At 50.6% G+C, this 15,508-nt stretch overlaps 1 protein-coding gene across 1 annotated transcript; it reads right to left on the bottom strand.

The window, feature by feature from the left end:
- Positions 1–968: 968 nt before the first annotated feature.
- On the bottom strand, positions 969–14,345 carry GRPEL1 (GrpE like 1, mitochondrial). The gene is made up of 4 exons (XM_081246247.1): positions 14,240–14,345; positions 11,665–11,827; positions 10,242–10,323; positions 969–2,548 (listed from the first exon to the last, which is right to left on the bottom strand). The coding sequence occupies exons 1-4, from the start codon at positions 14,332–14,334 to the stop codon at positions 2,202–2,204; spliced, it is 687 nt and encodes a 228-aa protein (XP_081102373.1). The 5' UTR covers positions 14,335–14,345; the 3' UTR covers positions 969–2,201.
- Positions 14,346–15,508: the final 1,163 nt, after the last annotated feature.

The raw sequence follows: 15,508 nt of genomic DNA on the forward strand, positions 1-15,508 counted from the left end.
ACTGGGGGGAGTTAAAATAGATTTCAGTTAAGCAGAAACCCCTTCACGCCACTCTCCTTCCCTGAAAGAAGCGGAATAGCTAGAGCTCTCGTGGAGCCAGGCCGGGAGAGCCTATGGTGAGTAGACAGTGCTGCCTCTGTCACCTACACGTGCTAGATAGAATCCAGGCCACGATTACGCAAAACCCAGGAACTCAACGAGAGTGTGGCCCACAGGTCTTTAATTGCCAGTGTCAGTGTGTACAAAATTAAATGTTTTCCCGTTAGCGGTGACTGTGGATGAGTGAAACAGTGAACAAATAGCTGATCACCTTTAAGCGAGACCATCTCTAGGTTTAGCACCTTTTTGCAGGCGCAGCTCTAGGTGAAAAGGGATGGGAGGGGACTGCACTGCACACGTTCCAAGAAATTAGTTTCGAAGTTACTTTTCTTATTCACCCACATTTTACAGATGAGTCCAGGGAGGCGAAAGGCTGTGCTCACAGCCACAGTGTAAAGAGCAGGCATAACTCTCGGCTGTTTCTCAATAATGCTGTACTGCTACCTTTAGTTCTGGGCTATGCTCTTGACGAAGTTATTTAAAGCAGCTTAAGAGAAAAGGGGGATGGGCTTCCCTGGTGGTGCAGTGGTTAAGAATCCGCCTGCCAATGCAGGGGACCAGGAAGATCCCACGTGCTGTGTACCAACTAAACCTGTGCGCCACAACTACTGAGCCTGCGCTCTAGAGCCCGTGCGCCACAACTACTGAGCCCGTGCGCCACAACTACTGAAGCCGGCGCACCTAGAGCCCGTGCTTCGCAACAGGAGAAGCCACCGCAATGAGAAGCCCACGCACCACAATGAAGAGCAGCCTCTGCTCGCCACAACTAGAGAAAGCCCGTGCACAGTAACGAAGATACGACGCAGCCAAAAATAAGTAAAATAAATTTATAAAAAGTTCCGAAAGGGGGGTTTTTTCTTGAAATGGTATAAATTGGAATTTTAATTATGGGAGTATCACCTACACCTTTCAAATCGACTGCCCACCTTTTTTATGCAGTAAATCGAAGTAACAGTATTGACCTTTAATGCTAGAAGTATCTCTTAGAAGCAAAGCTAGTGGAAGGTTATTTTTTTCCCTCGTTTATACGAGTACCTCAGTCATTCAACTTTTCCCCTCACGTAAGGAACGGAGGGTCCGGCGGCGAGTCACAGGGCCAGCGCTTGCCGGTCATGTGTCCTTGCTGCTGCTTCTGAGTGTCCACGGTCCCCTTCCGGGACAGAAGCCAACACGTTTGCACGTGTCAGGCGCACAGCTGCAGGATTTGAGCAAAGACCCGGAAAGCTAAGCCACACTTCTTTGCTTAGTAAGGGGATCTCCTCCACCAAAGCACATAGCTAGCAGAACATAGGAAAATAAACAACAGGGCTTTAATCCTCTGAAATAAAATTTTAAATTTAACATTTAAAACATACCAAGCACACAGTCCTCAGATTTCTAAGAAAGTCCATCTTACTAGGGAAAGTACCTTCTGGTCATTAGTAACTAGTCGGGTATAGATTTAAACCTTTCTATAAAGAGATGAACAAAACAGGACAAAAGTAACTGAGTGTGTCAAATTCAGTTACTGGCAAAATGAGGTGAGGACGTTAGGGTGTGCCCACTGGTCTCACATGTCCCAAAGCCAGAAGACGATCGCTCTTAGCAGCGAGACAGTAACTGATCATAAACGAACTCAAACACGTTCTTCACCAAGGGTGTTGTACAATTTTTCTTAGCAAGAAAAATGTTTAAACTCTTGCCTTGCCTTCACTGAGTGACGGGTGGTGGGCTAAGCAGTCCAGGAACTCGCGTGCTACAGTGAGACGCAGAGGACGCGGTGCAGCCGGCGCAGCCAGCTAGCAAACAGCAGGATTCCCGAAGACCTTTTATTCATTTGAAATACTCTGACGTCACCAGAGTTTGAGCAGACACGGTGTTTTTCCTGATACCCTAGGGTCCGATAGCATCCCGCCGGCCTGTCCTGTGAGCACGTGGAACTAGTAACTCCCGAATGTTCATTAACACAGCTGTGCAACTGGCTTACTTCCTGTCCAGCCACTGGTCACTAAAGCCTGGCAACAAGGTTTAGGAAAAGGTCGCACGCGCCCACAGCTGAGAAAAGATGAAGCGGCCCGAGTCAGCGAGTGATCGTAACAAAGCCCTGGAGCCCGTGAGGGCTGCTAAGCCTCCTTCACCACCCCAACCAGGGCGGGTCTCAGGGTGCGCCCGTGCAGCTTGTACCCCACTTTGTTAACGAGCGCCACCGTGCCCGGCTCCTTGCCCTCAACCGGCGTGTGGAACAAGGCCTCGTGCTCGTAGGGGTCGAACTTGGCCCCCACGGGGTTCAGCTGGAGTAAGCCGTGCTTCCTGAACACCTTCTGGATCTGCACCTCAGTCATCACGAGCCCCTCGTAGAGGTTCTTCAGGTGCGGGTTATCGTCTCTAATCTCCTCCTTCGGGACACACTGTGTTGCCTTCTCCAGAATGTCCGCCACCTCCAGCAAGTCCTTGCAGAAGCCCTGAATGCCTACACAAAGTTAAAGAAGAACAGCATTTGCATTCTATATCAACTGCATGGGCAACTCAACACTGTAAGCCCCGTTTACGTCACACGCGGGGTATTTAATGACACCTTTTCAAATCACTAGTTTGCCCTAGAATTTCAATGCTGGATTAAAAAACAGACATACCTTTTTGGGGTTTAGACAAAAGCTAATGAGGTATAAAGACCAGCAACTTAAAACCTGCAGAACCACCATCAGTCCTGCTCCAGGCTAAGAAAACGTGCAAACCCCGGAGCACGTTGTTCCCGCAGACAGTAGAGCCGGGAAGGGGCGCAGGTGGCCGCCTCAGCTGAAGAGCATGGGGCCCGGGGCCACATCCCTGGCTGTCACCGAACTGCCCATGTGATCCGGTTAACCCCTCTGGGTCTCAGCTTCTTTGGTTATAAAACAGGGATAACAGTACCTAACACAGTGAGGTTATGAGGACAAAACCACACACACTCAGAGCACCTAGAACACTAAGTACTCAATACACGTTAGCAATTATTTGGCCCCGTGGGTAAAAGTGACCGGGACACACCCCAAGCCTTAACCTTTATCTAACAGAAGAAATAACGTGTTAAAAAACTTCGCATAAATACAAACGTTTGTGGTTCCAAGACAACGCTTCAGCTGCTGAACGAAGGCGGTCAGGGCGGATGAGAAGCGCACACGGGGACAGCTCCCCCGGCCCGCCCCACCCTGGCCCCGGCAGCGCGGCAACCGTGAGGCTCTAGCGCGGCCCACTCAAGTCTTCTCGGATCTTGAAGGCTGTGCGCTTCGAAGGAGGCAGCGCTCGTTTTAGGCTTTCCTCTTTCACACAGGGTTTTCACCCCACTGCTTTAAAATGAAATTAAAATTCCACCTATCCGATAAAGATGGGAGCGTCTATTAAGGATGAACCCTGTGCTAGTTCCCATATGGTTTCTGAGACACGTAGGAAATGGTCACACAAGTGGCAAGTACAATCACAACGATACTTACACAAGGCGCACTCTGAGTGCTGAGGACCTATTAACCTAAGGGACGTGGATCGGCAGGGCAGGCGGAGGAGGGTTCCGGGGACTGAGGCCTGGAGGGTCGGGAGGGAGCCACACACTGGAGGAACTGAGGGCGGCCAGCCTACCAGGAAGATGCAGACCCGGAGTAGCTGCAGGTTCCAGATGGGGCAGTGGAATGGGTAGAGGTCTGCTGTGGCCACACTGCCTGGGGTGTGGAGCAGGGCTGCAAGAGCTGAAGCTGGCCTGGACCACAGCGGAAGCAGCAGAGACAAGTGGATGAACGAGAGTCCAGGCATCACCACTCACTGGATGGGAGGGGAGTGAGCTTGAGGGAGGAGAGGGTAGTTCCCTGCCTGACCTAAACACCCGGTGGGCAACAGTAGCATTTACTCAAATGAGGAAGAGAGGAAGCACAGGCAGAGGGGAGAATCCAGTTTAAAACACCCCTGAGACGTCCAGGTAAAGACATACAGGACTAGAACGCAGAAGAAATGTCTGAACTGCAAAGAGAACCTGGGCGTGGATGCCATTCAGACCTGTGGGAGGGCAAGTCAGCCGGGGGGACGGCGAGAGGAGGAGGGGAGGCCTGCTCCTAGCCCTGAAGAACCCAGACACGTGGAGCACGACAGACACACAGCCAGTGCAGGGGATGACCAGAAAGAGGAAGAAGGACAGGAGGTGAGGTGACTGCATCCAGGAACGAAGAGCGTTCCCAGAAGAAGTGAAGCACCGTTGTTAAGGGGCCCGCGAGGGGAAGGGTGGGGCCCGCCACGGCAGCCTCTTGCTGGGTGCCACCTTTATGAGCTCTGGGAGCGCCAGGTGCCAGTGCCAGGGGGCTGCCCACACGCGGAGGTGAGACTGAAAACAGAGCCCCCTCCCTGCAGCTGTGTGATCCACGCCACTGCCGCCGACTCTTGTCAACTCAGCAGCACGTGCGGGACATCCAAGGGGAAAGGGTGCTCCCGCAGCTGGGACGGGTCCGGCCTTTGCAGCTGTGGGCTTTGTGGGCACGCACAGAGGCAGGGCCGGGGTCTGGGCTGCTCCCACGGCTCCTACGGCAGGTCCAGGCGCACGACTACTCCGGTCCTGGTACCTGACCTCAGTGGATCTATGCTGGTGGTTTTGTGCACACAGCACCTGAGGGACCCCAGGGCCGACTGCCTGCATTCCCACAGTGCAGGCGGGGCCGAGGGCAGTGTGACAACAGCGCACTTTGTGAGCCCGCACAACAGGTGACAGATGGCACCACAGAGCACACTCCCTGGTAGATGGCTCTGGCGGAGGGATACTGAGTGGCTTCCCTTCCAGCGGGAGTGCTCCAATCCTGCCTGCCCCACAAGGCAGCTCAGAAACGGATCTGGGGGCCTCTATTCCAACAACTAGGGAGCAGGACCTGCCCCCAACAGGGCTGTGACAACCACAGAGCAGAGAGGAGGCCCCGCTCAAATCGAGTGCAGACGCTGTCACCACACCACCAGTCACACCTCCTGTCAAGGGGATAATGCCCAGGACACGATGAGGAAAGAGATGGCAGGCATCCACACTAAAAACAGGCCTTGGGCCTTCCCTGGTGGCGCAGTGGTTAAGAATCCGCCCGCCAACGCAGGGGACACGGGTTCGAGCCCTGGTCTGGGAAGATCCCACATGCTGCGGAGCAACTAAGCCCATGTGCCACAACTACTGAGCCTATGCTCTAGAGCCCGTGTGCCACAACTACTGAGCCCACACGCCTAGAGCCTGTGCTCCACAACAAGAGAAGCCACCACAATGAGAAGCCCGCGCACCATGACAAAGAGTAGCCCCCACTAGCCACAACTAGAGAAAGCCCGTGTGCAGCAACAAAGACCCAATGCAGCCAAAAATAAATAAAATAAAACAAAATAAAAAACTCACTACAAACAGAAGTCCAGGACCAGGTGGCTTCACAGGCGAATTCTACCAAACACACAAAGAAACTATACCACTTCTTAAACTCTTCCAAAAGACTGAAGAGGAAGGACACTATGAAGCCACCATCACCCTGATACCAAAACCAGACAAAGACACTACCAAAAAAGAAAATTACAGGCCAATATCTTTGATGAATACAGATGCAAAAATTCGCAACAAAATGTTAGCAAACCGAATCCAACAACACGTAAAAAAAGATCATATACCATGACCAAGTTGGATTCACCCCAGGGTCATAAGAATGGTTCAACATATGCAAATCAATCAATGCGATACACCCCATCAACAAAAGAGAAGACAAAAACCACATGATCATCTCAGTAGATGCAGAAAAAGCATCTGATAAAATCCAACAACCATTCATGATAAAAACTCTTATGAAAGTAGGTATAGAGAAAACACCTCAACATAATTAAAGCTATTTACGACAAACAGCCAACATAATACTCAATGGTGAAAAGCTGAAAGCCTTCCCTCTAAAATCTGGAACAAGACAAGGACGCCCACTTTCACTTCCATTCAACATAGTATTGGAAGTCCTAGCCACAGGAATCACACAAGAAAAAGAAACAAAAGGTATCCAAAATGGTAGGGAAGAGATAGAATTGTCATTATATGCAGATGACATGATACTATATTTTGAAAACCCTAACGACTCCACACAAAAACTACTAGAACTGGGCTTCCCTGCTGGCGCAGTGGTTGAGAGTCTGCCTGCCGATGCAGGGGACACAGGTTCGTGCCCTGGTCCGGGAGGATCCCACATGCCACGGAGCAGCTGGGCCCGTGAGCCATGGCCGCTGAGCCTGAGCATCCGGAGCCTGTGCTCCACAACGGGAGAGGCCACAACAGTGAGAGGCCTGCGTATCGCAAAAAAAAAAAAAAAAAAAAACTGATAAAGGTATTCAGCAAGGTAGCAGGATACAAGATTAAAATACAGAAACTGAGGGCTTCCCTGGTGGCGCAGTGGTTGAGAGTCCGCCTGCCGATGCAGGGGACACGGGTTCGTGCCCCGGTCTGGGAAGATCCCACATGCCGCAGAGCGGCTAGGCCCGTGAGCCATGGCCGCTGAGCCTGTGCGTCCGGAGCCTGTGCTCCGCAAGGGGAGAGGCCACAACAGTGAGAGGCCCGCCTACCGCAAAAAAAAAAAAAAAAAAAAAAAAAAAAAAAAAAAAAAAAAAATACAGAAACTGGCTACATTTCTTCACATTAACAATGAAATATCAGAAAAGGAAAGTAAAAAAAACAATACCTCTTAAATCCCATCAAATAATACTTAGGAATAAACCTGACAAGGAGGTGAAAGACTTACATGCTGAGAACTATAAACCATTAGTAAAGGAAACTGAAGATGATTCAAAGAAATGGAAAGATATCCCGTGCTCTTGGACTGGAAAAATTAACATTGTTAAAACCGCCATACTACCCAAAGCAATCTACAGATTTAACGTGATCCCTATCAAATTACCCATGACATTTTCCACAGAACTAGAACAAATAATCATAAAATTTATATGGAACCACAAGACTCAGAACTGCCAAAGCAATCCTGAGGAAAAAGAACAAAGCTGGAGGCATAACCCTCCCAGACTTAAGACAATACTACAAAGCTACAGTAATCAAAACAGCATGGTACTGGCACAACGACAAACATATAGATCAATGGAACAGAATAGAGAGCCCAGCAATAAACCCACACACCTATGGTCAATTAATCTTTGACAAAGGAGGCAAGAATATTCAATGGAGAAAAGACAGTCTCTATAGCAAGTAGTGTTAGAGTTGGACAGCCACAGGTCAATCAATGAAGTTAGAACACACCCTCTCACCATACACACAAATAAACTCAAATTGACTTAAATAAAGACCTAAATATAAGACAAGACACCGTAAAACTACAAAAGAACACAGGCAACATTTTCTTTTTTTTTTTTTTTTTTTGCGGTACGCGGGCCTCTCACTGCTGTGGCCTCTCCCGTTGCGGAGCACAGGCTCCGGACGCGCAGGCTCAGCGGCCATGGCTCACAGGCCCAGCCGCTCCGCGGCATGTGGGATCTTCCCAGACCGGGACGTGAACCCGTATCCCCTGCATCGGCAGGCAGACTCTCAACCACTGCGCCACCAGGGAAGCCCAGGCAACATTTTCTGACATAAATTGTACCAATGTTTTCTCATGTCAGACTCCCAAGGCAACAGAGATAAAAGCAAAAATAAACAAATGGGTCCTATCAAACTTACAAGCTTTAGCACAGCAAAGGAAACTAAAAACAAAACAAAAAGACAACATACAGACTGGAAGAAAATATTTGCAAATGATGCAACCTACAAGGGCTTAATCTCCAAAATATACAAACAGCTCATAAAACTCAATAACAAAAAACCAAACAACTCAATCAAAAAATGGGCAGAAAACCGAAATAGACATTTCTCCAAAGACACACAGATGGCCAATAAGCACATGAAAAGATGCTCAACATCACTAATTACTAGAGAAATGCAAATCAAAACTACAATGAGGTACCACTTCACACCAATCAGAATGGCCACCATTAAAAAGTCTACAAATAGGGCTTCCCTGGTGGCACAGTGGTTCAGAGTCCACCTGCCGATGCAGGGGACACGGGTTCGTGCCCCGGTCCGGGAAGATCCCACATGCCGCGGAGCGGCTGGGCCCGTGAGCCATGGCCGCTGAGCCTGCGCGTCCGGAGCCTGTGCTCCGCAACGGGAGAGGCCACAACAGTGAGAGGCCCGCATACAGCAAAAAAAAAAAAAAAAAAAAAGTCTACAAATAACAAATGCTGGAGAGGGTGTGGAGAAAAGGGAACCCTCCTATACTGTTGGTGGGAATGTAAATTGGTACAGCTACTATGGAGAACAGTATGGAGGCTCCTCAAAAAACTAAAACTAGAATTACCATATGACCCAGCAATCCCACTCGTGGGCATACATCCAGACAAAACCATAATTCAAAACGATACATGCACTCCTATGTTCACAGCTGCACCACTTACAATAGCCAAGACATGGAAACATGGAAATGTTCAATGACAGATGAATGGATAAAGAAGATGTGGTATATATGTATATTCAATGGAATATGACTCAGCCATAAAAAAAAGAACGAAATTATGCTATTTGCAGCAACACAGATGCAACTAGAGATTATCATACCAAGTGAAGTAAGTCAGAAAGAGGAAGACAAATACCATATGATATCACTTATATGTGGAATCTAAAGTATGGCACAAATGAACCTATCTATGAAACAGAAACAGAATCAGAGAGAACAGACTTGTGGTGGACAAGGCAGGGGGGTGGGGAAGGGAAGGAGTGGGAGTTTAAAATGAGCAGATGCAAACTATTATATATGGAATGGATAAACAACAAGATCCTACTGTAGAGCACAGGGAATTACATTCAATATCCTGTGATAAACCATAATGGAAAAGAATATAAAAAAGGGAGGGCTTCCCTGGTGGTGCAGTGGTTGAGAGTCTGCCTACCAATGTGGGGGACACGGGTTCGAGTCCTGGTCTTGGAAGATCCCACATGCCATGGAGTGACTTGGCCTGTGAGCCACAACTACTGAACCTGCACATCTGGAGCCTGTGCTCCGCAACAAGAGAGGTCACAACAGTGAGGGGCCCGCGCACCGCAATGAAGAGTGGCCCCCGCTTGCCGCAACTGGAGAAGGCCCTCGCACAAAACCGAGGACCCAACACAGCCAAAAATAAATAAATAAATTTATTTAAAAAAAAAAGAATATAAAAAAGGGAATATAGGGCTTCCCTGGTGGCGCAGTGGTTGAGGGTCCGCCTGCCAATGAGGGGACACGGGTTCGTGCCCCGGTCCGGGAGGATCCCACATGCCGCGGAGCGGCTAGGCCCGTGAGCCGTGGCCGCTGAGTCTGCACGGCCAGAGCCTGTGCTCCGCAACGGGAGAGGCCACAACAGTGAGAGGCCCACGTACCGCCAAAAAAAAAAAGGGCGGGGGGGGAATATATACATGTATAACTGAATCACTCTGCTGTACAGCAGAAATTAACACAACATTGTACATCAACTATGCTTCAATAAAATTTAAAAAAAAAAAGAGATTTGTTCTCTGTGTTGAACTCGTCTCTTATCAATACTTTCCACTGTGAGCACCCAAGGTCGAACCTGAGGTTCTGCATCTACAACAGGGGCACTGAAAGCTCCGTCCCCACAGGTACTCAAATGGTAGCCTTTTGGGTAATCAACACAACACATCTGGGGTTGGGAGATGGGCCTCAGTGCCAGCGCCATTACCAGGTTTGTGCTGAACGGCAAGTCATTTCAGCCTCACTGATCTCAACTGTAAAAACGGGAAGGATGATGACGGAAACATACAAAGATGACAATGCAGACAGAATCTGAGGAGGTCCTAAGTGAGACCAATGCTAGGGCTGCTCCAGCTAAGGAACCGAACCTCACAGAGCCGACATGCTAGTTACCTGCAGGCTCACACTGAGGTCTTTGTGTGGAAGAGCAATGCACACACTCCTCACTGAAGGAATGACGCTCACCACTCCGAGTGCGAGTCTTAAGGGCAATTTTGCTCCTTCTGGACAACGGCTGACCCATCTCAAAAACTGGAGGGAGTGCAACCAGCTGGCTCCCCATGGGGCTGGCCACTTTGCCTGGCACTCTGATACCCCCTCCCTTGCCCCGTGTTTCCCCACGGTCGATGTAACGTTGAAAGTTACCGTAGAGTTTCGCCTCCTCCACCAACTTTTGGCTCCTCTGCCGCAAGTTCTCAGTATCTGCTAAAGCTCGCTTATACTTTTCCTTAAAAAAAAGAAAGGGAGAGAGAAAGACTGATTCACATGAATTAAATATGGAACAAATTCATAGGAAAGCATATCTGATGTAACAAACTCCAAGTCAAAACACAAATAACAGCTATCATCACGTTGGAGATTTTGGGTTACAGACAGCTGCTGCTTAATAAACAGAAAACAAATTAACCTGTGTCACTATTTCCACCACGTGGGGAATAAGATGGCCAGGTGTCACATATTCATACAGCCCACAAGGCCACTCTCACGCAGTGTATAGCTGGGAAAGGACAAGGAGAAGCTTCTAGTTTCTCGCGGTTCAATGGTTCTCCTCAAGGAAGGACCATTCATTCCTTTCTCAGAAGAATCTCCCACTTAAGGGAATCCTAGAACCCCGGTTAGGGGCTGACCCGCCTCAGTTCCCACACCCTGAAGAGACGTCTAGGAGAACAACGAACCTGAGTGGACAGCTTTGGCCTCTACGCCACAGAAGAGGAAAAACCCCATCAATGAACCTCTGGTATTGTTAACATTGCCCAGATATGATTCAGTTGAAACATTTATTGTGTACTAATCATCTGAATTCTGGTATCTTCCTCATTTTGCACCAACTTTTCCTGTAATCTCATCCATCTCCTGGAATTTCTATTTCTCGTGTGCCCCAGGTTACTGTGTTCAGCCTTCAGGCGATTCCAGAGCCGTGGTTAAGAGCAAGGCCTCCCAGGCTCAGGCCCTCGCCCTGCCACTCAGTGGCCAGGTGACCTTGGGAAGTTTACCAAACCGTCCTGGACCTCAGTTTCCTCATCTATAAACAGGGATATTAACGGTTGACTCACAGGGCTGTTGTGAGAATTAACATAAATAAAGGGGTCAGAACAGCCCCGGCACACGGTATTTGATATTATCATTCTTAAATGCTTACAGAGCTCCATTTGTGCCACTCATGCTTCTCCACATGGGGTCCTAATCCATATCACTCATCAGTTCACAGAACTCCTACCTCCCTAGGAGAGCACCATGTGGCCGTACCTCTGCCCCCCACCCTTGTCCTTCCCTAAGACCAGCTTAAAGGGCCCTACTGAATCACCTGTAAAGACCGTTTTAAGCCTTAATTCAATATAATCTAGGTAGCACATAGAGATGACCCTCATGACAACCAGAGCCACACAGGCTTTGGGTTCTATCCCTTCTCCGGTAATAACTTGTTGTAGGACCCAGCCGCAGTCCTTGGACAATGATGCGATTTGTCTGGCCTCTGTCTCTGTTGTCACGGAGGCTGGCCAGACGTCCTCGGAAAACACTCACCTGGAGTTCGAAAGCCCACGCTCCCCACGAGAGCCCGCAACCTTACCATGGTCTCCTTTAGCTGCTCTTCCAGCTTGACCTTCTCTTCCATCAGTGTCTTCTCTGCAGAGGGCAGATCTGTCTTCTGTTCATTCTGACCCATGTCCTCTTCCAAGTTCTGGCCATTGTTCTTCTGTTTTGTAGCTGTGCACAGCAGCCGAGGAGAGGACCTAAAGACAAGTCCACACGCTAGAAATTAACATCATGGTTTTTTTGCTTCGTAAAGTCAGATGTATGACTTCAGAAATCAAAGAACTTAAAACTGTTTGCTACTGACTCATGGGGGAGAAAGGATTTATTTTAGACCCAATAAAGGCAAACTGCATATGATGTATAGAAGCTGTTTGCTGACATAAAGTCTTCCGCAACACATGCCTAAACTAATATGTCAGTGTACCAAGGCTATGGTACTAACCTCCTCTTCTCCCCACTTTAAACATCTCCTTCTGAGATATGGTCACCCAGCCCCACCACATAGCAATGCAGTAGCTGCTACTGGAGGTGAGACCCAGTGCTGATGCTGATTACAAAGCTGGAGGGGCAGAGATCTTGCCCACAGGGTACTTCGGTCATGCAAAAAAGATATCTACACACAAAGAACCATAATGTGGGGTTTGAAAGTGATAAAAGAGGAACCATGCACTTCAGGAGGCTCAGAGTAGAATATTTCTAGCTTTGGGGAAATGGAAGGCAATGAAAGGGTTTGTGCAGCGGGATTTTGAAGGATAAGTAAGAGTTCACATACAGAGTCAGGAATGGATGAGACAGATGGACTTCAGGAAGAGGGAAGGGCTTGGACAAAGGCATGGAGGTTGGAAAGCATGGGGATGGTATGTACAGGGGAAATACAAAGAGCTCTAAAACTAATGCTGCAAGGAACTTAAAGTATTAGCCAATCTGATCCCCACGTGAAAAAGGTTAAGTGATAAACTCAAGGCCACAAAGCCATTAAGGAATGATACACATCTCTGCACCAAGTCCAGTGGAGCTCTTAATTATGCCACAGTCCAACCTGAAAATAAACTACATGCAGTTTCTTCCCAGATTAAAAAAAACTGCCTCAATGAACAGGAAAGCTAGAAGTACACAGAACATATGTACAAGGATGTTTACAGCAACTGGAAACAGATCGCTGGTCAGAAGGAGATGGCTGAACAAGCTGTTACTTCCATGATCTGGAATACTGAGCAGCTACCAAATAGAATATGTTAAACTGCCATCGTTTGGCTACACCACGGGTGTACTGTGCAGGAAGAAATGCAACTTAGAGAAATGCACAAAACACGACCCCGCTTTTATAAACTCAAACCAGAAATCCTGTGTAGGTACATGTGTCTGAGGCCCGCAGAGAGCAGTAAGAGAATTCATTACATTACTCTATTACCCTGAGGGTGAGATGCAATAATCTTTTTACTGTTATTTCTACTTTCGTGATGAAAAAAACTGTTAATCTGAAAACTGAGTGTGCTGTTGTGAGGCCTGCCTTTCTTCCTAGATATTCTGACCTCTGGGTGCGACAGTCACCGCCATTCTGCAGTTCACCTCAGCTCTGCCGACGCCGTCCTGGAGCTCCAGAGGCTCCCGCAGCAGCCAGAGCAAGTCTTGCTTTGCTTTGCATTGCAGGGAGGGAGACGGAGGCTCCGGGGGCTCAGTTACTCCGAAAGCTACGCATACAATTCAGTTCTCTAGACTCCCCAACTTGAGCCTCTTGCCACAAACCCAGTTCTCAGAGCAGAAATTCACGCTGTCCTGGCAATTAATTCCAGATACAAAAATCACAAATTACTTGAGCAAAGAGGCCTTTTCACTCGGGCTTTCCAGGTGGGCTTGTTCCCACACAGTTCTACACCATGTATCGGGCTGGAATCGCAGCTGCATCCCCGCGCACTACCGTAGTCCACGCTGCCCGGCCCGGTCTCCCCATCACTCAAGCAGCTCCTGCGAGGAAAGCCCGGCTCCTGCTCTGCGCAGCTTCTACCCAATCTGTCTTCTACCAGATAACCGGGTTCTGGGAAGCTCCCCCAACGCAGAAGGTGCTAAGCACTCGCTAAACTAACTTATGAGGCTAGACTTTGAAAAAGCAGAAACCGCAGGTTTAAAAAAAAACACGAAGAAGAAAAGCCAAGGTGAGGGCACTGCCTCGTGACTCCCGCCGCGGAGTCGCCGCTCTTGTCTAAATAAGCCGCTGTCCCCACGGCGGGGCAGGCGCCGCTGCCCTTCTGACCTCAGGCTCCGGGGCACGCGGAGGTTGACGAGGACTCGGGCCGAGCGGAAGGAGCCAGCGCACCCCCGCCCCGCGCTCCGGGGACCCGCACACGCGGCCGCCTCGCGCCGGCCTGGGCTCGCGGGCGGCTCGGCGCGGCCTCGGGCTCGCGCGGGGCGCCGTCCCACCCTCCCCGGGCCCGCCGCGCGGGCAGCACGGGCAGCGAGGCCGCAGGGCAGCCCCGCGGTGTCCGCGCCCCGCGTGGGGGAACCGCCGCCCACAGCGCCCGGGCCGGAGCCGGGCAGGGCTCGGGTCGGAGCGGACGGGGGCGGCACGCGCACCGCGCCCTTCCTCAGCCCGGGCAGCCAGCGCCCCATACCTGAGAGACAACGCCAAAGCCGGGAGGCTGTGCCGCGCCAGCCTCACGCACCGAGCCGCCATCACTGCCGCCGGGCCTGCGCGCGCAGGGAGCATGCGCGGAGGCGGCTGGCGCGTTCCCTTGGCCACCAGGCCACTCGCGCAGACTCTGTGCTTCCTTCCCCCTCCCAACTACTTCCCCTCAGCCAATTCACCACCGCTTCTCCTCTGATGGACAGATCATACTCACCACTAACTGCCGGTCTTGGAGGCGTACTCTCCCCTCCCCCGGTGGGCGGGGTCTGAGGCCTTCCAAGCCCGAGAAGGTGAGGAGGTGAAAGGTGAAGGAAACCGTGGGAGGAGACTCTCCGCGGAGGGGCGAGGTCAAAGGAAGAACCAATAGGGAGGGAGCATGGGGTGGGGCGCCGGAAGTGCGGACTAGGGAGCGCAGAGAAGGGGTAGTCGACTTTCCTGTCTGGTCGCGCGTTGCACGCCTCGGGCCGCCCTTTCTTTTGGGGGTCAGCGATGCGCCGGGGCTTGCATTTGTCCCGTTCTCCCTTGCAGCGCGAGCTCCTGGAACCCTGCCGGGCACCGGGCACTCAGTGTGGGCTAAATGCAAATAGGCCAACGACAAAAGCACGTCCACGGGCAACCGCAGGACTTTAAAAATGTCGGTTAAAACAGTGTTAGGGGAGCACCGCCCGTCCTTCCTGCGGCTCCGCGGCGGCGGAGGAGGGGGAAGGGGCGAGGGCTGGTGGCCGGAGGGGACTCCATCGCTACCTGTCAGGTTTTTTTTTGTTTTTTGGGTTTTTTTTGCGGTACGCGGGCCCCTCACTGTTTTGGCCTCTCCCGTTGCGGAGCACAGGCTCCGGACGCGCAGGCTCAGCAGCCATGGCTCACGGGCCCAGCCGCTCCGCGGCATGTGGGATCTACCCGTGTCCCCTGCATCGGCAGGCGGACTCTCAACCAATGCGCCACCAGGGAAGCCCTACCTGTCAGTTTTATTAACGCGAAAACCAAAACCCAGGAGGCAGATGTGACACAGCACGGCGGCGTTGGTGTTGGGTGAGGGGAATTGGGTGTGTGTTGATTTCTCTTTGCGCTCTTCTTCAGTTTTATCAGAGTAAAGCACAAAGCATAACAAGATGCGAACAGCACCGAAGAAGGCTCTGGGGACACAGCCAAAGCTCATAAATCCAAATGTTTTCGTTAATCTATCAAAGGTCAGTGCTACCGTATCATGTGCCACGAAGGAGCCGAGGTGCTGGAAGAGGAGGTGTCCCTCAGCTGC

The sequence above is a fragment of the Mesoplodon bidens genome (assembly GCF_964165515.1).
Source record: "Mesoplodon bidens genome assembly, chromosome: 1".
NCBI classification, from domain to species: domain Eukaryota; kingdom Metazoa; phylum Chordata; class Mammalia; order Artiodactyla; family Ziphiidae; genus Mesoplodon; species Mesoplodon bidens.

Bases quoted from the DNA above. Each gene is read 5' to 3' on its own strand.
- GRPEL1 (XM_081246247.1), bottom strand. From the start codon at position 14,334: ATGCTCCCTGCGCGCGCAGGCCCGGCGGCAGTGATGGCGGCTCGGTGC. The intron at 10,324-11,664 runs GTAAGGTTGCGG...CTTTTTTTTAAG, and splicing joins AGCAGCTAAAGGAGACCATG to GAAAAGTATAAGCGAGCTTT. The intron at 2,549-10,241 runs GTAACTTTCAAC...AACTTTGTGTAG, and splicing joins GGAGGAGGCGAAACTCTACG to GCATTCAGGGCTTCTGCAAG.